This window comes from Nannospalax galili, unplaced genomic scaffold (genome assembly GCF_000622305.1).
Source record: "Nannospalax galili isolate Female #2095 unplaced genomic scaffold, S.galili_v1.0 scaffold528, whole genome shotgun sequence".
Taxonomy (NCBI): Eukaryota; Metazoa; Chordata; class Mammalia; order Rodentia; family Spalacidae; genus Nannospalax; species Nannospalax galili.
In genome coordinates this window covers 4,450,056-4,474,480 of record NW_008359681.1, presented here as the reverse complement: position 1 = coordinate 4,474,480, position 24,425 = coordinate 4,450,056, and the positions used below count along the sequence as shown (strand labels likewise).

General features: G+C 42.9%; 1 protein-coding gene across 1 annotated transcript in view; it reads right to left on the bottom strand.

Annotated features, from left to right (window-relative positions):
- Nucleotides 1-2,196: 2,196 nt before the first annotated feature.
- The window catches only part of Abcc4 (ATP binding cassette subfamily C member 4), a 62,784-nt gene continuing 40,555 nt past the window's right edge, over nt 2,197-24,425 (bottom strand). The window contains exons 2-5 of the mRNA XM_029558907.1: nt 22,889-22,999; nt 22,236-22,356; nt 12,012-12,236; nt 2,197-2,253 (exon numbers count right to left, since the gene is read on the bottom strand). Of these exons, the coding sequence (XP_029414767.1) occupies nt 2,197-2,253; nt 12,012-12,236; nt 22,236-22,356; nt 22,889-22,999 (514 nt within the window). The remainder of the gene's footprint in view (nt 2,254-12,011; nt 12,237-22,235; nt 22,357-22,888; nt 23,000-24,425) is intronic.

Sequence of the window (24,425 nt, the reverse complement as noted above, 5' to 3'; positions counted from 1 at the left end):
TAACTGCATTCATTCAACTGTAAACCTAAAAATTTATAGCCAATTTTGAAAGAGATGCATCTTAGTTCTGGAAATTGTTACTGAGTATGTCAATGCTGTTGTAATGAAATGCTTCTAATTATGTGGTTATTAAATAAATATTTTTTTAAAGTACAATTTTTTTTTTTAAAGAGGGAGAACCCAGTGGATAGTTGTGGAGGTTTGAATGTGAATGCCCCCCAGAGGCTCCAAGTATTTGGACATTTTGTCCCCAGTTGGTGGTGCTGTTTTGGGAGCGCTTAGAAAGTGTGGCCATGCTGAAGGAAGCACATCACTGGGGGTGGGCTTAGTAAGTTCTTAAGCCTTGCTGGATCTCCAGTCATGCTCTACTTCCTGTGCCTACCTGAAGATGTGAGGGGTTAGCTTCTGCTCCTACTCCAGCCACCTCTGCCGCCATGGCCCCCTGCCATGACGGCTTCTTGCCCCTTTGGAACCATAAGCTAAATAAACTCTTCCTTTTATAAGTTCCCTTAGTCATGGTGTTTCTATCACAGCAACAGAAAAGTGACTAATATAATAGTCTAGATCTGAAAAAAGTACTGAAATGGTAAAATAATCACTGGGTGGTCTTAGGAATCTGAAAGTGACAGATAATAAGATGGATACAAATGAGACAATGGAAAGTGGTCTAAGTGTGTAACAGGAGTCTTAGAAAGAGAAGAGTCATGGGGAGCAATAGCATGTGCCTTCAATCCAGCATTCAAGAGGCAGAGACAGGTGGATCTCTATGAGATCCAGGCCAGCCTGGTCTACATAGCATTGACATAGCTGGGACTGTGGGGAGACCTTGTCTCAAAAACAAAAAAACAGACAAAAAAGAAAGAATAGAGTCAAGAGTCTAAGAATGAGTCAAAAAAAAAAAAAAAAACCACTTTAAAAAACAGTGATTAAGGATAAGGGAGGGTGACAAGTAGGGATACGTGCACACTACACTGATGACAAGTAGGGATACGTGCACACTACACTGATGACAAGCAGGGATACGTGCACACTACACTGATACACATATATGAAACTATCATAATGAAACCCACTTTTAAATGCTAATAAAAATTGATTTTAAAACTTTAAATATTAAATCTAAAAATAAATTAAATAAAAATATATTTTAAAATTTAGAATATTAGCCAGGTGTGGTGGTACACACCATTAATCCCAGAACTCAGGAGGCAGAGGCAGGCCAGTCTCTGTGAGATTCAGTCCAACTAGGTCTAGTGAGTTCCAGGCCAGCTGGGGCTACAGGAAGACCCTGTCTCAAAAATACAGGAAAAAAAGAACCTAGAATATTAATAAAAAACCTACTAGCCAAATATTTTCTGATCTATGAAAATTCAAGATTCAAGAAGGTTAGCAAATCCCAAAAAACAAACACAAAGCAAATCACACCTGAGACCATTATCAATCTTCTGAGAAAAAAAAAAAAAAGGCAGTAAAAAATGAGAAAACTTATTAAAATGTTAGCCAAAGCAAATAGAAACATTAAGTACAAAGATACAGATAATGACTGGCTATAAATGACATCTTAGTAGAAACAAGGGAGGCCAGGTAACACAGACCACAGCTTCCGAGTGTAGAGATGGGGCCATAGACTACTCACCCAGAACTCAACATCCAACACGCCTACCCTTCCAGAAAACTAAGCCATTACCGCTATCATACCTACCCAGAAGGGAACACCAAAGGATTTCCTTCAGGAAGCACACCAATGAATGCTTGGAGCTACAGAAGAACACTGAAAACTGTTACTAAGGGGATAGATGAAAAACCCTGGGTGTCTATTTCTTCACCAAATAAAGCTATGGATAGCAAAGAAGGGCAAAAGATCTACAATATTGCCATTCATTAATGAAGTAAAAACTAACAGCATGAGAGTCTACTTTACCTCTACCAGAGAATGTAAAAGAAATACAATGAATCATTGTAGCAGTTCCTTCTTTTTTAAAAAATATTTATTATTTTTATTTTTACGTATATGAGTGTTATGCCTGCATGTAGGTAAGTGCACCGGTGTTGTGCAATGCCTGCAGAGGACAGAAGAGGCTGTCGGATCCCCTGGAACTGGAGTTACGGACAGTTGTTAGCTGCCAAGGAGGTGCTGGGATTCGAACCTGGGTCTTCTGCAAGAACAGTCAGTATTCTTAAGCTTAGCAGTTCCTTCTAAAGGTAAGCACATTCATGAGACAACCCAGCAATTCCACTCTCAGAGGTGGTTACCTGAAAGAATAAAAGCCTGTATCTACCAGAGGACATGTACAAGACTGTGGATAACAGCTTTGCTTTTAACAGTCAAAGCCTAAAGCAAGCCATAAGTCCATCAGGGAGTGGATAAATTATGGTGTTTTCATAAGACAGAATCCTATAATCAGTAGTACAAAATAATAATAAATTATTAACAGCTAACTGGATGTGGTAGCTACATCTATAATCTCAAAACTTGGGAGTCTGAGACAGGAGGATCACCATGGATTCAAGATGAGCCTGGACTACAAGGTGAGACTTTATCTCAAAAAAAAGAAAGGAAAATTAAATAATAATCAATATATTTGACAGCTTGGAATAATCTCAGAAACACTGTACAGAGGAGAAAAACATAGTCCAAAGTTATATGCTATGTGATTCCATTTATTCTACTTTATCAGAGACAGAATTAATTTATGATGACAGAAATTTAATTAATGGGGGTCTGGAGCTGGGGTGAGGAGGCAAGGCTGCAGGAAAGTGGCAGAAAGGAATATTCTAAGCAAAAACATTATCACTATCTCAATGAAAAGCAGTACTATATGTGTTTCAAAACTCAGACACCTCGGTATTTTATATATGTAAACTACAATCTTGAATTTACTAAAAGCAGTCAAGCAAAAAATAATTTTAGTCATACGAAAACAGAAGACTGTCTATATTTAGTAGCATTTCATATCTCCAAATCACAAATGTTTTATTTAAGTATACTAATTTTTGTGCAATTATACAATAATTTTATGGAGAATTTTTATAGAAATGTATTAGCAATTTTCTTTGAAGCTGACTAGTAGTAAAATCCTACTATATTCCCAGAGTGCTACTCTGAAATCAGCACCCAAGAAGCAGTGCAGTGCATTTGCTATGGTCAGCCATCTACTTAGAAGAACCCCCCAAATCCATCTAAAGATAACTTTGGGTATATAGATAACCCTCCAAAGTCTATCTGAAGATGAGTTTTGATGTACACACCTCAAAACATGAGCCAAGGACACATATCATGTAAATGGGCAGCTTTCACCCTAGGACTAGAAAGCACATGCTTTGATGAACTGTCAAAGTCAGTGAGGTGATAAGAGGAAAGTTGATATGGGACAAAACTGTATACAGATTATATGCACAATAAAATTGTATCTGTATAAAATGTGTGTGGATGGATAAAGATTGGAAGAGAATCTGTAAAAATAATATTTTATGATGATAGAGTTTGGAGCATTTCCTCTGAAATTTCTAGAAATTATTACTGAGCAAGAAAACAGCAATGCTGAAGGAACTCCTGGGTTTCAATAATAATTGGCTTTGCAGATCCCTCTCAGAACTATTAATCTCTAACTACAAGTTTTCCCACTTTAGAAAACTCATCCTTTACTCAACTGTCATGAACATTACCAGATATTAAAGAATCTGCATGCTAACTCATTATTGACTTTGTGTGTCTGTGTGTCTGTGTGTGTGTGTGTGTGCGTGCGTGCATGCGTGCATGTGTCTGTGACTGTGTGTCTGTGTAGTGTGCATGTGCACATATATTCACACGTATGTGGAGACCAGAGGTCAATGTCGGGTGTCTTTCTCACTCCCTACCTTATGTTTTGAGACAGAGTTACACTGGAGCTCACTGCTTCAGTAAGACTATGCTGGCCACCAAGCTCCACGGATCCTCCTGTCTCTGATTTCCCAGTGCTAGGATTACAGGTGCTCGCCATCATGCCTAGCTTTTTACATGGGTGTTGGGGATCCAAACTCAGATCCTTGTGCTTATGCAGCAAACATTTCACCAACTGGGTCATCCCCTAGTCCCTCATTTTGTTAACTTATTAAACCTTTACTCTGCATGTTACTAGATCATTTCAGCTGTGCTAGATAAGTCAGTGTTTCCTTACAATGACCCACTGCATTCATTTGCTATCAAGAGCCAATCCCAAGAACTTCTTAGAAGTTTCACCAAATGAATAATGTGGTGTGACTGACCCAAAGAATGGCCCATAGGAGACTCTTAGATCAGAGTTCTTTTCATCCCCAGGGTCAGTATCACCACACAGGCCCATTACATCTTCATGAGGCTTCACAGGTAGAAGTTACCGATAAATCAATTTTCCTAAATCAGTACCCCAATCACTTATTTCCTTATTCAAAGGTCAATGACTACCATCTGTCAACTAAATCAACACACTACCTCTCTATTCCATGCACTCCATTCTCTACACCCACTACCACCCTGCCTTAAGCTCATGACCAGGGTCCTTCATCAGCTGGGCCCAATGTGCCTTTCTGGCTGGCCCCCAGCTCTCTCCTAAATTTTTATACCATATTGGGCCAATACTGTCCTCATTCTTCTTCCTACCACCCTTCCAGCTCAACACTGTCCAAAGCGTGCTCTACTGGCATTAACCCCCATCCCACTCCCAGCTATCACCAGGATGGTTCCCTAAGCCATGAAGTCCACACACTTGCACCCTCACCACCATCTGCCTAGGTATGTGTCCTCTACCCTTCTGTGATGAGGTGCCAATATAACAAAGATAATAGGAAGGTTGGAACGCTCACTAAATGTCAGGCACTATCCTAACTATCCTACACAGACCGACTCATGTAATCCTTAACAAACATGTGAGGTGGGTACTATTATCATTTTCATTTTACAAATGAGGACACTGAAGCTCAGAACAGTTTGACTGTGGCAGACAGCTAGAAAAAGGACAACTGGGCCTCACACAAGAGCTGTCCAACCACAGAGCCTCTGCTGCACTTTTAGAAATAACACAAACAGCCTATTAATAGTATGTATCTTCTACACCAAGTGCTTTACTGGTTACTTTATTCTGGGCACAGGGCAATCCAATGAAGCAGGTCTGTTTTATTCTCATTTTAAGGATCACTGAGGCTGGGAGAAATGAATATAATTCTCTGAAATTTTACAGCTTAACAAGGGGCAATACTGGGACTGAAATACCAGTCTGATCATTCTCAAAGTCCCAGGTTTACAGTCTCTAGAGACTCGTACTGATCCACCAGTGTCTTTCATCAACTACCCAGGCACCTGATTCAACACTGAGCACTCTTCCATTAGAGATCCAGCCCAGATACTGACACTCACTGGTGCTGATGAACAATGGGCATTACTGAGGCACACACCTGCAATCCAGCAGTGCTATTCACCACTGAGGAGGATTAGACCTATAAGCCACATACCACAGCACAGGGAAGTCTGATCATGAGGCACATTACAGAGTTAAGCTGAGTGTGTTATGTGAAGCTTACTAGTATCACCCGGGAGCTTCTAAAATTCCCCCATGCCAATTAAACAAGAACGTCTGCAGACAGAACCCAGCATCAATGTGGGTGTAAAGGTTCCCCTAATGTGAATTCAATGCACAGCACGGTTTAAGAATGACTGAGCTACATACAGTATGTATGTAGCCACACTGCAGCTCACAGCTCCTGAGTTACCAGATGGTGAGATGCAAATGCCATTCATAGGTGCAGCAGAAATCTCCCTTTGAAAAAAGGAACTTGTTAGGGCTGGAGAGATGGCTCAGTAGTTAAGAGCACTGGCTGTTCCTGCAGAGGACTTGGGTTCCCAGCACCCACAGGGCAGCTAATAACTGTCCATAACTTCAGTTCCAGGGGATCCAATACCCTCTTCTGACTTCCACGGGCATTGCATGATACAGGTGCGCTCACATACATGCAGGCAAGACACTCATAAACATAACAGTTTTTTAAGTTTTTTTTTTTTTTTTAAAAAAGGAACTTGGGGCTGGAGAGATGACTCAACTGAGAGATGGCTCAGTGGTTAAGAGGATTGACCACTCTTGCAGAGGACCTGAGTTTGATTCCTAGCACCCACTGAAGGGTAACAACCGTCTAAAACTCCAGTTCCAGGGGATCTGATGCCCTTTTCTGGCCTCCACGGGCATTGCACAACATGGGTGCACTTACATACATGTAGGCATAGCACTCATACACATAAAATAAAAAGGTTTTAAAAAATTAAAAAAAAAGGAACTTGTTGCCTTGCTAACTCAAAGTTCTGACCACAGAGCTTAAAACAGCTCCTTAGCTCTTCTTAGCAAGCAAGAAGACTAACAATCTGTCCTTTGATTAGATTAACTTTCCACAAAACACCCAGGTCAAATATAGGTTCATATTAGAAATAAAATATTAAATGACTTAGAAGAAAAATGTTAAGCATCACAACAATGTTGCAAGCACTACTAACCCATTTTACCTGTCAAAATTTTGAGAATACCACCAGGACAGAAAATCCAGCCAAAGAATCACGTATTTCCAAGGAAGTTCTATTTCTAGAAATACCACATGGTTTCACTTTGATCACATTCTTATGATCCTCCTTACACTACTTCAGGAAGAAGACCTACCCACAAACCAATAGACAAAATATCAGATTGAGTCATATGAAACTGCTGGCTTGCAAAGCCCAAGGCAATTGAAGATCTGTAATTTCACACTGTCCAATCTAAGTATAAGGCAATATAGTCTCAACTAAATTACAATCAGCTTTAAATTAAAAACAAAATCAACTTCTGAGAATCACAAATACAGCATCACAGGGCTCAGACACTGACAAAACTTTCTACCAACTGCCTTTCCCCCAGTCCTCTGAACAGATCTATTACCCATATTCTCAATCCATTGAACATAAACATCATTAAATATATTCTTGGAAGGCAGAGTACTATAAGTCATAAGAAGGAGCTGGAATATTTGCAGTCAACCCACCTTAGAAGTTGAAACAGAGACAAGACTCTCCCCAAATTTTCCTTCCAAGTAATCCTAAAGTAAAGTGAAGACTAGGCACACCACACATACACACATACACACAATAAATTAAAAACAAAACAGTAACAAAAACTCACAACTACACTGAGAGTCTAACTCATCCCACATGGAATCATTAGGAAAAAAAATTAGGAAAAAAAAAATAAAAGGCTGTTCATGGTGGTACATGTCTTTAATCCCAGCACTCAGGAGCAGAGGCAAGTGGATCTCTGTAAGATAGAAGCCAGTCTGGTCTACAGAGAGAGCTCCAGGCTAGCTATGGAGGGAGACCTTTTCTCAAAAACCAAGACAAACAAACAAAAACCCCATTATCCTCCACAACAAATTCTTTTTGTTCTTTATTCACTACTCAAATTAAGCAGAAAAACCGATGATGAAGTAGAAACATAAACTAATACAGCTGCTGTGGAAAACCAAAGGGAAGTTTCTCAAAGACAGAACTCCCACAGGACCCAGTAATCCTACTTCTGGGTTTGTAATTAAAAGAAATGAATTCAGGGACTCAGATATCCATCCACCCATGTTGAGAATAGCATTATCCACAGTAGCCCAAGCATCTACCAAGAGATACACATATAAACCAAATGTGGCACATGTATGTAATAGAATACTATAGAGTCTTAAAAAGAATTAAATTGTGACATACTATACAACGTATATAAATCCCAAAGACATTATGTGACATGAAGCCAGAAACAAAAGGACAAATGCTGTCATATGTAGAGCCTAGACCAGTCCAATTAATAGGTAGGAAGTAAATGGTTCTGGCTAGAGGAAGGCGGGAATGCAGGCCTAGTGTTTAATGGATGCAGACCTTCAGTTTGGGAAGATGAGAAAGTTATGGAGATGGATGGTGGCGATGGCAGCAGAATAGTGAATGCAATTAATGTCACCAAACTATGCGTTTCAAAGTTACCTGGTAAGCTTTATGCTATGCATATTTGACTATAATTTAGAAATTAGTGGTCAAAAGTCAATAATAACTTCATTAAAGCCATGAAGTTAAATAAATGACAAGTCTTTCTATGCATGTATATATGTATGTGGTATGTGTGTATGCATATGTATGTTCACATGTGTGGCTGCATATGTCTGTGTGGGTACGCACACATAGGTGTGGAGGTCAAAGAGGTTGGTGTCAGTTGTTTTCATTTACTAAGGTGGGGTCTGTCTCTCACTGAACCCAGAGCTTGCCTACTCAGCAAGGCTAGCTAGGCAGCTTGCCCTAGGGAAGCCTGTCTCCCTAGCCAAGAGCTGAGGTTACAGGCAGGCTGGGCTAACACGACCACCAGGCTTTTGCATGTGTGCTAGAGATCTGACTGCCAGTCCATACACAGAAAGCACTCGATCCATGGAGTCATCTCTCTGTCAACAAGTCATTTTTATATATGATCTATCCCACAAGATTATTCAAGACCACTCACTAAAGTGATGAGCTCAGCAGCCATTCCATTTATAACACCCAACCTGATCTCTCCTGGGATGGGCAGTGAGGCTGGGCATGAACACCATGTTTGCAGAAGAACCTTCTAGAACCACACTGCAGCATCAGCTTCTGTTCCACAAAAACAGTACTTGTGTGATAAAGACGCATTCTATTACTTCACCTCTGTATATTTCCAGACACAAAGCAGGCAAGAGGAAATTCATCTCACATTTCTGGAATTTCAGGTTAAGATTATGGTTTGACCCAAGCAATTCTTGACTTCATAAAAAGAGATTCTTCTGGGATAATCATGTCAACAAATTAATACCTTTGAGAGATGTTTACATTCAGGTGATCAAATCTACCAGCTAGATCAGATTTCCCAGGCTAATTCCAAAGCATTAGTGGAAAGAGAAAGAAAACAGGTGAACTCACATGTGCAAGAGCTTTGTTTGCCTAACTGGCACCTTACACCTGACTCCTGTGATTAAGGTATCCAGCATGCAGTGCTAATGCAATGTCCTATGTGTTCAGGGAACTAAACATCTAGAAAGATGAAAACCTAGCCAATTTATAGAGAAACTTGAGGGCTCTTCTATGTAGTTGAAGGGTATGCAACAGACTGATGATGGTAATGATGATGTAGACCCCTTGATTAGAGCCTACAGACACTATTACCATTTCCATGTCACAGATGAAGAAAACAGCATATTCTCTGGAGCTTAAAATAGAGCCTAAGATGCCATGCCTCCAAAAAGCACATAACTCCAAGGAAAGTACAAGTGCTCAAAGGCATCATGCAAGAGAAACTGCATTTACTGAGAAAATGATGCTCAATCCACAGTCACTCCAAAGGAATCAAAAGGTAGAAAAGGTGCCAGGCAATGAGTTGTATGCTGTTATTTTTAAATAACAATTTTTAAAAAATAAAGTTAGCTGGTCATGGTGGTGCATGCCTTTAATCCCAGCACTCGAGAGGCAGAGGCAGGTGGATCTCTGTGAGTTCAAGGCCAGCCTGGTCTACATAGTGAGTTCCAGGACAGCTGGGGTTACAGGGAGACCCTGTCTCAAAAAGACCAAAAAAAAACCAGCAGTAGAAGGAAGAGAAAACACATAAAATTTTTTAACTCTCCGTTCTTCCCCATTCCAGTGATAATTACACATTTTGTGCAGTGCCAGCTTTGTCCCCAGACACGCTGGAGTGAGAGGATTTGGCCTGATTGGGCACCTGGTCACCAGGGCTGCCTTCAACTCTGGCAAAGTAGATATTGTTGTCACCAGTCACCCTTTCATTGACCTCAACTACATAGTCTACATGTTTCAGTATGATTCTGCCCACAGTGAGTTCCACACCATAGTCAAGGCTGAGAACAAGAACCGTGTCATCAATGGGAAGGCCATCTTCATCTTCCAGGAGTGAGATCACACCATCAAAAGGGGGGGATGCTGGTGCCGAGTATTTAATGGAGTCTACTGGTATCTTCACTACCATTGAGAAGGCCTGGGTCCACTTGAAGGATAGAGGCAAAAGGGTCATCATCTCTGCCGCTTCTGCTGATATCCCCATGTTTGTTATGGGTATGAACCACAAGAAGTACAACAACTCCCTCAAGATTGCCAGCAATGCCTCCTGTACCACCAACTGCTTAGCCCCCCTGGCCAAGGCTGTCCATGACAAATTTGGCATTGTTGGGAAACGCATGACCACAGTTCATATCATCATAGCTACCCAGAAGACTGTGGATGGCCCCTCTGGGAAACTGATGGTTCCTGCATCCACTGACACTGCCAAGGCTCTGGGCAAGGTCATCCCAGAGCTGAACAGGAAGCGCAATGGCCTTCCCTGTTTCCCCGATGTGTCCATCATGGATCTGACCTGCTGCCTGGAGAAAGCTGCCAAATATGACGACCTCAAGAAGGTGGTGAAACAGGCATCGAAGGGCCCACTGAAGGGAACCCTGGATTATAGTGAGGACCAGGTCATCTCCTATGACTTTAACAGTAATACCCATTCTTCTACCTTTGATGCTGGGGCTGGCATTGACCTCAGCAACTACTTTGTCAAGCTCAATTCCTGGTATGACAACAAATTTGACTACAGCAACAGTATGTTAAGACTTAATGGTCCACATGACCTCCAAGGAGTTAATAAGCTCTGAACAACTCACCCCAGCAAGAACATTTCAGCACGAGGAAGACAGAGGCCCTCAGCTTGGGAAGTCTCTGCCCCAACTTAGCCCTCAACACACTGAGTATCTCCTCCTACAAAGTTTCCATCTGAGATCCCCAGAAAAAGAAGAGGGGCTTAGAGAGCCCTACTCTCAAGTATCAATAAACTTCACTATACCCCCCGAAAAATCTGAATGACAAACAGCTTGCAAACTTAAGTTTTCTCCAAAATTATTTTTAAAAGCTGGGCATGGTGACACCTTTAATCCCAGTGCTTGGGAGGCAGAGGCAGGTGGATCTCTGTGAAATCAAGGTCAGCCTGGTTTACATAGTGAATTCCAGGCCAACTGGGACTATAGGGAGAACCTGCCTCAAAAAACAAATAGCTAGGTGTAGTGGTGCATGCCTTTAATCCCAGCACTCAGGTGGTAGAGGCAGGTGGATCTCTATGAGATCCAGGCCAGCCTGGTCTACATGGCAAGTTCCAAACTAGCTGGAGCTACAAGGAGACCCTGTCTCAAAAAAAACCAAAAACCAAACCAAAACAAAAAAATTACTAAAAAAAAGTCTAAAAGCAATGTGTTATTCTAAGACATACAACTATTTCCTTAACCATTAAAAAATACTCAAAGCTAGCTTTAACATCATAAAGACAGCCTGTATTTGGCATGGATTTCATTCAAGTTTTTCTTTACTTGACAAAATTTGGTTGAATATAATTAAGCAATTCATCTAAAAACTATAATTCCTTTCTCAGAGACATTCTTTTCTCCTAGATTGAATGTTAATGATCCCATTTCATTGACATTCACTATTAAGTACAACTCTGATGTCAATGAAGATTTTAATGAACAACAAAAAAATGTCCAGAGATATAACCACAAGCTTTATCTGTGAAAATACGGAAAACCAATTCTACATTTGTTTTCTAAACTAGATTTCATTATAAAGGCAGTCATTTGCCTGGTGTTATAAGCAACCACATAGCAATAGGAAACTTTCATCTTATAATGGGGAAAGGTTGAGAAGGAGGAGAAAGATGAAGAGGAGGAGAAAGGGGAGGAGGAGGAGGAGGAAGAGGAAGAGGGGGAGCCCAATGCAAACAAACAAGCTTCTCTAATGTGGTTTAAATAATTCTATCTATATCTTTTTGGTGTGTTACTGTCTGTTGTTTTGAGACAGGGTTTTGGTGTAGTCTGGGATGGCCTTGAACTAGTGATCCTCAGGCTAATGCCACCACGCCCAGGTGTTTACATAATTTCTAATTTACAAACAACTTTCCCTAAATGCTTCTTATACTTCAGAGGCAATGTAGGTTTTGAGAGTCAATGTCACTTACCTTCCGGTAAATCATGTGGCACATGGCTATCCTCAGCCTCATTCCAGCACACTGTACATGGTAAAAATATAAGTGATGCAGTATTGCCAGAATAAGTGTGCAGACTGTCAGCACAGTGGCATAGCCATAAGCTTTGTGCAAAGCCACAGTATTGGTGGGATTATAGTCCTCAAAATAATTAATGATTTTTCCCAAAAATATGGGCTGAACTACTTTGGTGCCTTCCTGAAAGAGAGGGAAAAAAAGCATTTATTAGAAACACCAACCACATCAATTTTTCTCAATACAAATTTTACTTTTATTAACACATTTAAAAGGGGTTTTGGGGGGGGCGGTTCTTTTTGAGACAGGGTCTCCATGTTGCCCCAGCTGGCCTAGAACCTGGCTATGCAGACCAGGCTGGCCTCTATCGTACAGAGATCTACTTGCTTCTGCCTCCAGAGTGCTGGGATCAAAGGTATATGCCACCACACCTGGCTATTAAAAGGTATCTTGACCACATATGGCATTCATCCTGACTTAAAGGAAAAGTGCTTTTGGCTGTAAGAAAGCAAAGAACTATTCTAATCTGAAGTCAAAATTACAAGTTCAAAGACAATAACACATCAGTAGACCATGCTTGGTTCACTGTGGATGCTCAATAAACGTTAGTATCAGTGCTTAAAAATACATTTGACAAGCTGTCACATGCCTTGCTGAAAATGAATAAAAGTGGTCAAAAAGGAAAAGAGTAAGGAATGTGCCTGAATGCTGACAGGCCAGCTCTAGAACTCTCAATATCCCATCCAGTCCGACAGGAAATGAAGGTGGTTCACTTGAGAGAGGCTTGAGACTTGAGTAGGCTAGAAGCACACTCATGAACCTCCTCCAGCCGACCCCATCTTTATCAGCTGAGATACTTGCACAAACATAGATCAGAAAATAGAACCTTTCGGTCTTTCTCAGCCCAACATGTTGGTACATCCCAGGCAACAGGGTAGGGTCCTATTTCTATGGGATGTGTTGAAAAGAAGCCAGGCTTATGAAGTCCCCAAGAGCACAGCTGCAGTATGTCTATACCTGATAGACCCTGAGATGTGCCCAGAAATATGGTCACCATCACTCAAGCAGTCTGGAATTGAAAATTAAACAATTTTTAAAAATTATTTATTTTTACCTTATGTGTATGAGTGTTTTGCATGCATGTATGTAAGGGCACCCATGTCATACAATGCCTGTGGAGGTTCAAAAGATGCATCAGATTCCCTGGAACTGGAGTTAGACATGATTGTTAGCTGCTATGTGGGTGCTGGGAACTGAACCCCGGTCCTCTCAAGAGCAGTCAGTGCTCTTAAAAGCTGGACTACCCTGGAATCAAAAATTAAATACGGCACCTATTGAACTAAAAGGTGACAGCATGAGTGATTTTCTACAGTCTTATATTGTTAGGTGCTTTATAAACCAGTATTACTAACCATTTATTCTCTAAAAAAACTAAACTCCTCCAATGAGCTGGAAGGCTCTGGGGTTCACCTTCTGGAGTTGGGTGGGGGTGCATTTTCAAATAAGGACAGAGCAAGAGTTCAGTGTCTGAGCCCTTGGTGCACAAAAGGTAAAGAGCTGTTTCCTGACTTGTTCCTAGGCCTCTCCCTGCCACATGGATGCTCCGCCCCATAAGCCGCTTCCTCCCTGAAAAACCTTTTAAGGGATCTGCCCCTATCAAAGACAATCAGTCACTGAGAATCCAAGTCACTAAATATAAACACATAAGTCCTCCACACCATTTCCTCCTTCTCAAAGGACAAAATGACAAGTTTGGAGATCTTTCAAGAACTTGACTTTGAACAAGCTTTTCCTTTTAAGTAGCCGAGACAAGTAAACAGCTAACAGGTGTGACAGCTGTTTTCTGTCTATGTGAAGTGAGGAACCCACATCTAACAGGGAAGGAGAAGGAAAATAATAAAAAGCTAACACACCTTTCATCCCAACCAAATGGTACCTAGTTAGTATATGTGCACCTCAGACTCCATATGCAATCACGGAGCGTCATTTGCCTGCTGCACAATTCTCCTGACAGGATATGACTCAAACACAGAAAGCAGGAGTAATGCCCCCCTTCAGAGAAAATATTGACGTACTAGCAAATACAAAGAAAAGAGGTAACCAAAGCTAGTCAAATCACCATTATCTAATTAAAATGTTCCAGTTGGGATACAGCATCTAACAATGAAATTATGAACAGACAGCAGGTTCATAATGAGTAACAACAGTTTGTGGCCTATACTTACCCCTCCTCCTGTAGACCCATCCATTCCCTAACCCTAATCCTCACCTGCTAAGAAATAAACTACTACAAAAATACTCATTATCAAACTTACAACTAAATGAACAGCTTTCTGAGCATTGGGAGGGAAAGTTTAAAAGTTAGCTGGGTATATAGTGGTACATGCTTATAATCCCAGAACCAGGGAGGCAGAGGCAGATGGACTTTGGGGCTGGCCTGAATAACACAGCAAATCCCTGCTGTTGAAATTTAAAAAGTCACACCTTCCATCTTGAATATCTTGGACAGCGTTCTTCTGCCCTGCCTAAGAAGTCTGTCACAAAAGAACGAAGAACAGGATCTTTTTCTTTCACCAGAATTCTCAAGTGAAATCTCATGGCACTATTAGTGTCCGGGATGATCCCTCAAGGCCCCATTGCTCAAGGTTCTGCCAGACAGTGTCCAACCTTTTGGCTCTTCTGAGCCCCATTGTCATCTACATACTTCATGCTTATAACCACACAATTGAGTTAACTCCCACCCAAGCCCCCCCCCGCCAAAAAAGAACAAAAATCTTAGTACCTTAACAAAGTTTACAATTTTGCGTTGGCCGTATGCACAGCTATTCTGAGCCACATGTGGTATGTGGTCTGTGGGTTAGACATGCCCATGCCAGAGTCTCTGAGTCCTGGAAGGCAGGTATTTCCCAAGGGAGCATTTGCTACTCAGCCTCATACAGCACCTGACAGTGGGGCCTACCGCTTTGCTCTGCAGAATAACTTACTACAGTGCTTGGTGGGACATTGCCCCCAGTGGGCATGGGGCAGCCTTCACCTTCCTCTAGGACCTGAGACACTTTGTGCCCAAATCTATAATCCCTAATCTGTGACATGGAAAGAAAGCACAGGAAACAGAACAAGCAATCAAAGAATATCATGCTGGAGTGAAACCCATAAACAGAAAAGAATAAGTCTGTGGGAGAAAGGAGTAGGCAGTAAACTTGAGGAATGAGGGAACAAGAGCCAAAGGTGGGGTAGAGAAAGAGCAGAGATAAGGAATATAATGGACCAGGAGAATGTATCACCACCAATTCAGAGATTGCTGAATTGGGGTCTTCCAGACTGACTACACCATTAGACCTCCAGGGAGGTATACAAACCCACTCTGCTGGATAGCTTTAGTGTCAAATTGCCTCCATTGGACTGGTCTGTGGCCATGTCTGTGTGGTATTTTCTTGATTGTTCAGTGATGTGGGAGGGCCCAGCCCACTGTGGGTTGGATAAGAGAGGAAGCTGAGCAGGGGTCAGGGGAGCAAGCCAGTAAGCAGCGCTCCTCCATGGCCTGTGCTCCAGCTCCTGCTTCCAGGTTCCTGCCCTGAGTTCCTACCTTGGGCTCCCTGATGAACTGCGACCTGGGAGTTGTAAGCTGAATAAACCCTTTCCTCCCCAAGTTGGTACTGGTCAGAGTGTTTTGTCACAGCAATGGAGAAACAAACTAGGACACCCACTGACATGCAAAATCTACTGATAAATAGATGCAGATTCCATGGATGGGGTAGGTAGGGCCTGAGCTCCCTTACCTTGGAGGATTCCTGAAAGCAGACGTCTAGAAATAAGCACATTTTGCTTTAAAAGCCAGACTCACCTACAAGTCACATGATCCTAAGTATGTCAGATACCCCCTGGAAATCTACCCTGTCTACCTCAGAGGAGCTCTGGGGATAACCAAATGAGCCATGCCAGCTGAAAGCAAAGGCCAAGTGTCAACAATGACAGCTTTTGTTACATAAAAGTCCAGAGAAGCTGAGGTGGAGCTCAGAGGCAGCGTGAGTATCTGGCATGCACAGGACTCTGGGTTTAATCCTCAGCACCACAAAAGGTTAAAAAATTAAATTAAATTAAATTAAAAGGCTTGAGGAAATATCATTTCTAAGCTTTTTAAAAAAAATTATTATTTTTATGTGTATGTGTATATTGCGTGCATATAAGTAAGCACAACCATGTTGTGCAATGCCCGAGGAGGTCAGAAGAGGCTGTCAGATCCCCTGGGACTGGAGTTATGGACAGTTGTTAGCTGCCATGTGAGTGCTGGGATTTGAACCCGGGTCTTCTATAAGAACAACCAGTGTTCTTAACCACTGAGCCATCTGTCCAGCCCCGCAAACATCATTTTTAGTGGCTAAGACAGCAGCTTTCACAAAAGGCTTTCAAAGTCCCATTGCAGCTTAATATGTAATCACAATAGAATAGAGCCTTGAGCAAACTCATTTATAAATGCCATGTTTCCCTGGAAGTGATTTGAAGGTTCACATCTGAACATAGTGTTTGGTGACTGGTCTGGGTTTTCTACCATTACAAATGCCATCTGTTTCCAAATCACCTGCTCCTCTGACTTTTTTAAAAAAACAGAGTTAAAAGTATTTTCCCTTGTTTCTGACTCAGACTCATCAGTGTGAACATTACTAGGTGAATGCAAGGCACCCAAGAACCCACGGGGCACACAGAGCAGACCATGCCTGCCTTTCTCAATGCTCCCTCCACTTCTCCCTTACTGGGTCATCATCCCCATGGTATCTATTCCTTGGCCTCCTGGGATGAACAGGAGGTGAGAGGCACTTAGAAGAAAGCTGGGAGATGCAAAGACCCTGGGTACCACTCAGGGAATCAGCTCTAAGTCAAGGCCCAGATACAACCATGGAACTTGGACTGTTGACCTCCTGCCTGAGAGCTGCATTCCATAGTGAAGATTGTCTCAGACATCAGCTTCTACCTGGACTATAAACAATCAGAGCAAAAGCCTTGGTCAAGGGCCAAGTCAACAGATGAACCTGGCAGGTTCCAAGTAGGTCTCTTTGCCAAAGATCAAGAGAGTAAGATCTAACCCAGGCCCTGCCATGCATGGACCACAGCTAGGTGAGCACAGATAGCTCTCCCAACTTCACACTCCAGCAGGCGAAACACCCATGTCTCAAAGACCAAAGCCAGGATGACAGTCAGCCTGTGCAGACTCTCTCCCATGCTGGTTTTCTTTGCAGCGAGGGCTCCAGATAGGACTCCCTTCTGTCCCAATGGCACTTCCCTTGAGGTGCACACCAGAGACAGGTGTGTGAGGAATTTGAAGCCTACTCTGCTCTGGCTAACACTGGCCAGCAACAGTGGATTTTCACAATCACCCCTATACTTGTTTCTCTAGACATGACAATCAATCCTCAGTTCTCACAGGATGAGACAGGGCACTGCTTTGAAATCCCAACCCAAAGTCTCCCCTGGAACTAGCATTACCACAAGTCTTCCTGCCGATGCCTCCATCAGCACCCAGGGAAGGGCCTACTGCTGGTGTGGTTAGTGCACACACAGCTTAAGAGTCACAGAGATACTGTTCAGGTGTTTCGTTCACGAGAGGAGTTCCATAGGTACATAGGAGTTTCAGGTAACCAAGGAAACACATCTACTTTGTACAAACTGCCACACTGAGTTCAAATCTTCTACTAGATCTAAAACCTTAAAAGACCAACAAACAGCACAGAGACAAGATCAGAAAAAGAGAAACTGCTCCATAAAACCAATTATTACACTAATGTTCATCCTGTCTGGCTCACTAGCTGGCTTTAATGACCAGAAATCTGTGATGGTTAATATTGATCATTAACTTGATTGGATATAAAAATCACTCAGGAGACAAACTACTGGGTGTGTCCATAAGGAAGTTTCTAGATTGGGCTAACTGAATGTGGGTGCAGCTAAGGTTCTAATACAAAACCTCAAACGCTACCTGAAAATGACTTTCTGTTGTTTTGAGACAGGGTTTCACTCTATAACCCAGGCTGGCCTCGAAAGTCCTTATGTAGCCCAGGCTGATTCACCACAACCTCTCACCACAACCTCCCACTCATTTCAGTAATAAGTATGTGCCAAAAGTGAATTTTGAAAGGTAGCAGGAAGCTCACTAGCTTCCCCATAAGAAATTCTTTCTGACCTCTCCGGAGTAACATTCATCGATAGGCAAGTCCATGAAGGCATAAGTATTTATATAGGAAGCCAGTCTTCTTTTTGCTGACAGAAAAACATCCCAAAGGTTTACCTAGCTGAGCACAGATGACTCTTAGCTCCCTGAACTCTACTGCATTGGAACTAAATGTTCTGCCAGTTACCATGTCAAAGACACAAAATGAACGTGAGTATCTGACATTGGTCACCAGGTCATGTAAGGAAAGACTTAGCCACATCCAATTTTCGACCAAAAGTCAACAAGAAAATGGTCTAGACGCAGTACAAAGAATTCTAACACAGAAAGCCCAGGCACATCAGCTACCAGGATTGCACCACCTGGCCTGCTATGCTAATCCCTAACACCTGGGTCCACCCTGCAACTAGGACAATGTATCAGATGCTAGAACAGAAGAGCTATCATTGTTAGCAGTTGATCTGGGGTCCCAGATATAGCACACACTCCAGGATCCTGGCTATAGGCTCAATAAAAACTGAGCACTCAGCCTCTGCCCAGACCTGCAAGGTCCTCCCAGTGTCATTACCATCCAAGAGCACCACAGTCTACGCCAGTTGCTGTGTGGAAATGTGTCTTAGCAGTGGATGCTGAAGAACCTGGTTGTGTGGGACAGTCCCACCTCAGCCATTCTGGAGTGGTAGCAGGTAAAAGACAACTTTCCACAGGACTCCTGGTCCATCTGAACAAACTGTCACATGCTGCCCTGACAGTGACAGTGACTTTCCAGCACTGCCTTTGATTTTCTGACACCAGGGAATGTCAAAACTTGGACTGTATCCTAACTGACAAATTCATGCATCACCACTCCAAGGCCATCCTAGCATCATTATCCTTAGGCTAGGGTCAAGCAATAGTCCCTGGAGATGCTAAGGACAAAGTTTTCAAGACACATTACATGAGCCTGGACCACCTACTAGTCTAGAGGGTTTGGGCTCATATCAGAGTGCCTGAGATAGAAACTCAGGTCTGTCACTCAGGTTTTGGGTGGTCCTGGGCCCACGATGTAACTACTTGGCACTCACAGCCTTGCTGATAACAAGAATACTCTACTTCTCACCTCACAGGGTCAGTCAAAGGAATAAAAGTAACATTATAAAGTAAAGGACTCATAGTTCCTGGTACATAATATTTTTCAAAAACGTATTATTATGACTAAGCTACTAGCACTGCTGCTACTGACCATGTAGTTCCTACTCGTACTGCCCTTATTACCCCTGGGGAATACTACCATGCTGCTGATGGTGCTAGTACTGATTACCACCACTAGTAGCTACCAGTACTACCAAAAAACGCTACTATCCTGAGTAGGTCCTCTATGTTTATCAGGTTCTCCATGCACCACTTTTCTGTCATGACTACCCAATAATCAGCCTCCTAAAAGACACCATTCTATGAGCTGCACCAACTTAAGCCCTCCTGCGTGAAGTAAGCACTACCAGAGTTAGACAAGATTGACGTTGATGCTCCAGCACTACAACCTGGTTGTCATCCTCTCTCATCTAACTTCTGCAGTCTGTACCTCTGTTTCTGTATCTACCAAATTCTACTAAGCAAGACTCATTCTGAAATGGGATCTGGTCACCATCAGGGGCTCAGAGACCCCACCCAAGAAGAGGGCAGCCTGGAACAGGAAGAACAGTTCAAACCCAACCCATGTACCACACTTCAAGAACACTGTTTCCAGCATGTTAAGTACCTCGATACAAAAGTAAACTAGAGAACAAGGTAGCAGATGCTCTAGGAAATGGCACACAACCTGTGTGAAGTCACACTGAGGCCACTCATTCCTGTTAGACATCTTGTTTAGCCTCAGGCACACACAGAGGCTCCAGAGATCCCTGCAGAATCCTAGAGTACTAGCTGGGGCTGCATAGCCACATCTAGATGGGAAACTCCACACATGCAGGCTAAGTGATGCAAACTTGCCATGCTATTAATTTCAAAAGATTCACTGGGACCATGTAAAAACACCATCAACAGTCCAGGTATGGTGGTAGCTCACACCTTTAATCCTAGCACTTGGGAGGCAGAGACAGGCAGATCTCTGTAAGTTCAAGGCCAGCCTGGTCTACATAGCAAGTTCCAGGTCAGCTGGGGCTATAAGGAGACCCTGTCTCAAAAACACAAAAAACCCCAAACAAACAACAACAAACAACATCATTAGAACACGTAGCACAAGTAAAAAAAATAGAGACGTCTGAGGGGTACATGAACTCTCTGCCACCCTCAACTCGCTCCCACTGGCCTGCATCATCACCCTGTCCTTTACCAAGCTACAATGGCCTCCAGGCAGTGGGAAGTACCCTCTCCAAGGGCAGCCCTTACCTTCTGGCACATGAATCAACACACCCTTGCCACTATGAGAAGGTCAATCTCCCAAGTCCATCTGCACCTGTCACGTCCAACTTCCCTGACCTTTCTCCAGTGGCACAGAGCACAGCCTGTTCACTCTTCAACACTCACAGGGTGTGATAAGGGGGAGCCTACTCTCCTGCTTCAAATCAACTAGTCATTCATCTCATCCCACCAAATGCACATGTGATAACTCCCTACCCTACCTCATTAAAAGCCACTCTTCTGTGGAAGGCAGCTGTACTTAAAGCAGCTGGAGATGCTACCAAGGGAAGCTGGAGGGATGGCTCAGAGGTTAAGAGTGCTTGCTGTTCTTCCACAGGGCCAGAGTTTGGTTCCCAGAATCCACATCAGGAGGCTCACAATCCATAACCCAGATGGAATTAATAACAGTCCAAGAGGGTTCAATACCCTCTTCTTGCCTCCTTGGGTACCCACACGAACATGGCATTCACACACACAGACATACACATAAATAAAAATAATTTTAGAAAAGATACCACCAAGGGCACAAGCCACCCGGTCAGACTGTCATCATCCCCTGCAGCATAGGCAGGCTACCTGGCACTGTGTCCTGGGAAGAAGACTGTATTACTGGAGGACCCTAAAGGGCCTCATGACTTTCCATCTTTGTTTTTCCACTGAATGCCCACTTGTACCCTTTCTGCAATGCCAGGCTATAAGCACACCACCTTCAGCCAGCAATCTGTCCCTGTAACAAAACCCAGAATGAGTGGCACAGAAGGACTTGAAGTTGGACTTCCTGCCCAGAGCCAGTACAGCTCTCAGTGCCCAGACACTGGGAAGAAGGTAAATGCAGAGCTCCAGCGAGTTCTGGCCTCTAGGAAATCACAGTTGGTCCAAACACATGGCCCCAATTCTGTTCACCGGGGAGAAGAGAACTGACAATGGCCGCCTGGGGAAGCATCTATCAGATTTGGATGATGAAGTTAACAGTTACTTGTCAGGCACTGGTTATTCTGAGCTCAGACCCAAATGTACTTCCTTCAAACCACAGGGCATGTCACCTCATGAGTGATCAAAGACGATTCAGCATTTACAACATTGACTGAGCACCAACACAGTCAGCGTGGTATAAAACAGGGCCAGCCTTCTGTGATACTGGATTTTAATTAGTTAAAAGAAGAAACAGTAATGTGTTTGAGCTTCAGTCAATTAAGTATTCACCTTTCTAGAGACATTTACAACTGATGGACTATATCAGACTTCTTTCTAGACCTCTACACACTTTCAAAACTGATATGGCACTAGGCATGGTGGTGCATACCTTTAATCCCAGCACTCGCCTTTAATCTAGCAGAGGCAGGTAGAGCTCTGTGAGTTCAAGGCCAGCCTGGTCTACATAACAAGTTCCAGGCCAGCTGGGGCTATAGGGAGACCCCGTCTCTAAAAAAAAGAAGAAGAAGAAGATTCAAGCCTTCCAGGCCAGCTGGGGCTATAGGGAGACCCCGGCTCTCTCTCTCTCTCTCTCTCTCTCTCTCTCTCTCTCTCTCTCTCTCTCTCACACACACACACACACACACACACACACACACACACACACACACACACAAATCTGGCCTCTTCTCCCTGCTGGTTCCCATCCATTTCCCAAAAATATTTACCTCGATTAATGTAAAAATTCCCAAAACTAAGTAAGATTTCCAGTAACACTTTATGATGGCCTTAGTTAAGGAAGGCTTCCGTGCATCCTTCTCCGCTCTGAACACTTCTTTATCCCAGTACCTACAATGAGACAAAAGCTGGGTCAGCAAATTGTATGCACTGCCACAGAGTGAAACAGGGAAGCAACAACAGGACAGACAAGCGTTAATTACAGGGTTATTCTGAGGCTGTCGCACAAACACTGGCTAATTGTCCCTAGGGACCCCAAAAACGATGTATGATGCAGACTCTGTCACACCAGAAAAATAGACCTCTGGGGAAACAGTCTCAGGGAAACAAGTTACTGCTGAGCTTTGCTAGATTTACAGCAGCCTTAGTAGCCAGAGAAGGCACATACCTGCTCTGGGGGTGTCACCCCTGGGGGACAGATCTTGAACATCTAGGGCCTGTGGTGCTGGCTCTACAATGAGTAAGCACAGAAAACACAGGTGACCAAGACAGGTCAAGCCAGGACAGACTGAAGGGAGGTGTACAATGCTAGGAGAATGAAGGCAATCAAGGGATCCAGGAAGGCAAACCCACTCCAAGCCACAAGCCACACACACAAAAGTCTCGTCTTCGTTACCCTTCTTTTCACTGCCTCTTGCCTTACCCTTGCAGCTCTTCTCCAAGGTGCTTTGAGCGATCTTCTGGAAGCACTGAATACATATCATCTTCTTCCAGTCTCCGTTTATGACCAATTTTAAACAATGGGTTTAGCCACCTGTGAACATTAAAAGGAATGCTATATATTCAAAATTGCACATTTGTGTTTAAGTAGAGACCACTTCTGTGGGTTTTGTAACCCTACACACACACACACACACACACACACACACACCCTAGTTCTACCCAATGGGAGGCCCTGGAGGCAATGACACACTAGCCACTGAGAGCATTCTGGCACCAGATCTTCATTTCATACTTCCATTCTCCCTAAAAGGAACAAGAGCGCCTGCCTTAAAGAAACAGCTACTTACAAGGACCAGAAAAAGTACTAGATGGATCATGGAGATCTTCTTGTACTGTAAAATAAGGAAACATGCAAGCAACCATGAGGCTGGGTCAAAGGGCCAAAGAGTCATCCAGAGGATCCCGATGGACAAGTAGAGACAAGTTTGGGGCAGTCAAGTAAATAAGGAATTATTTAGCAGTAAATTATAACAAGTGAACTACAAAAAAGTCTGTATGTCCTTACAGTGACATAATGGGAAGAGGGAAAGGTCTTTCTTGCACAGAGATAGAATACAGTTAGAAAATTAACAGTAGAGGCTAAGGATGTAGCCCAGTGGTTGCTAGCATGCACTTGCCTAGCACGTACAGAGCCCTGAGTTCAATCCTCAGTTCAAACCTCAGTACATCCTCTGCCCACAAAAAGGAAAGGAAAATTATCAATAGAAGCTGACAAGGCTAAAGGATGAAAGTTTGATGGGAAAAGAGGTGTCCTAGTTAGTTTTAACAGTCAACTTCTCACAGTCTAGGGTCTTCTGAGAATTGAGGGATTGCCCAGATCAGATTGGGCAATCCATGTCTGTTGGAGATTGTCTTGACTGCTAATTGATGTAGGGAGGCCCAGCCCACTGTGGGCTGCACCATTCCCTGGACAAGCGGTCCAGGTATGTATGAGAAAGCTAGCAAGTGTGAGCCTCTGAGCGAACCAGTAAGCAGCGGTCTTCCATGGTTTCTACTTCAAGTTCCTGCTTGAGTTCCTGCCTCGACGTCCCTCAATGACTGACTGTGACCCAGAAGAGTAAGCCAAATAATCTCTTTCTTCCCTTAAGTTGTTTTTGGCCAGAGTGTTTTATCACAGCAACAGAAAGTAAACTAGAAAATGCTGCATTAATACAAGTTCCAATTATCTTCCTAAAAAATTACTATTAATTACAAAAGGAAAAATAGTAACTTGGCAGAGGACCCCCCTGACAAGACCTTATCCAAATATTTTGGATTCTTTTAATTAATGAAAATCGAAGTAACTACTATCTAGTAAGAATCATTTAAATAATAATATGCAGAGCTAACTCAAAGGTAAACATGATTTTATCGATTCTCCACAATGAAGACATTTCCAAAGCCAGACAATAATAGCCTACTAAAGTCACAGATCATGTTTCTTCTATTGATTGCTTTATCCCTAGCACAGTATGAGC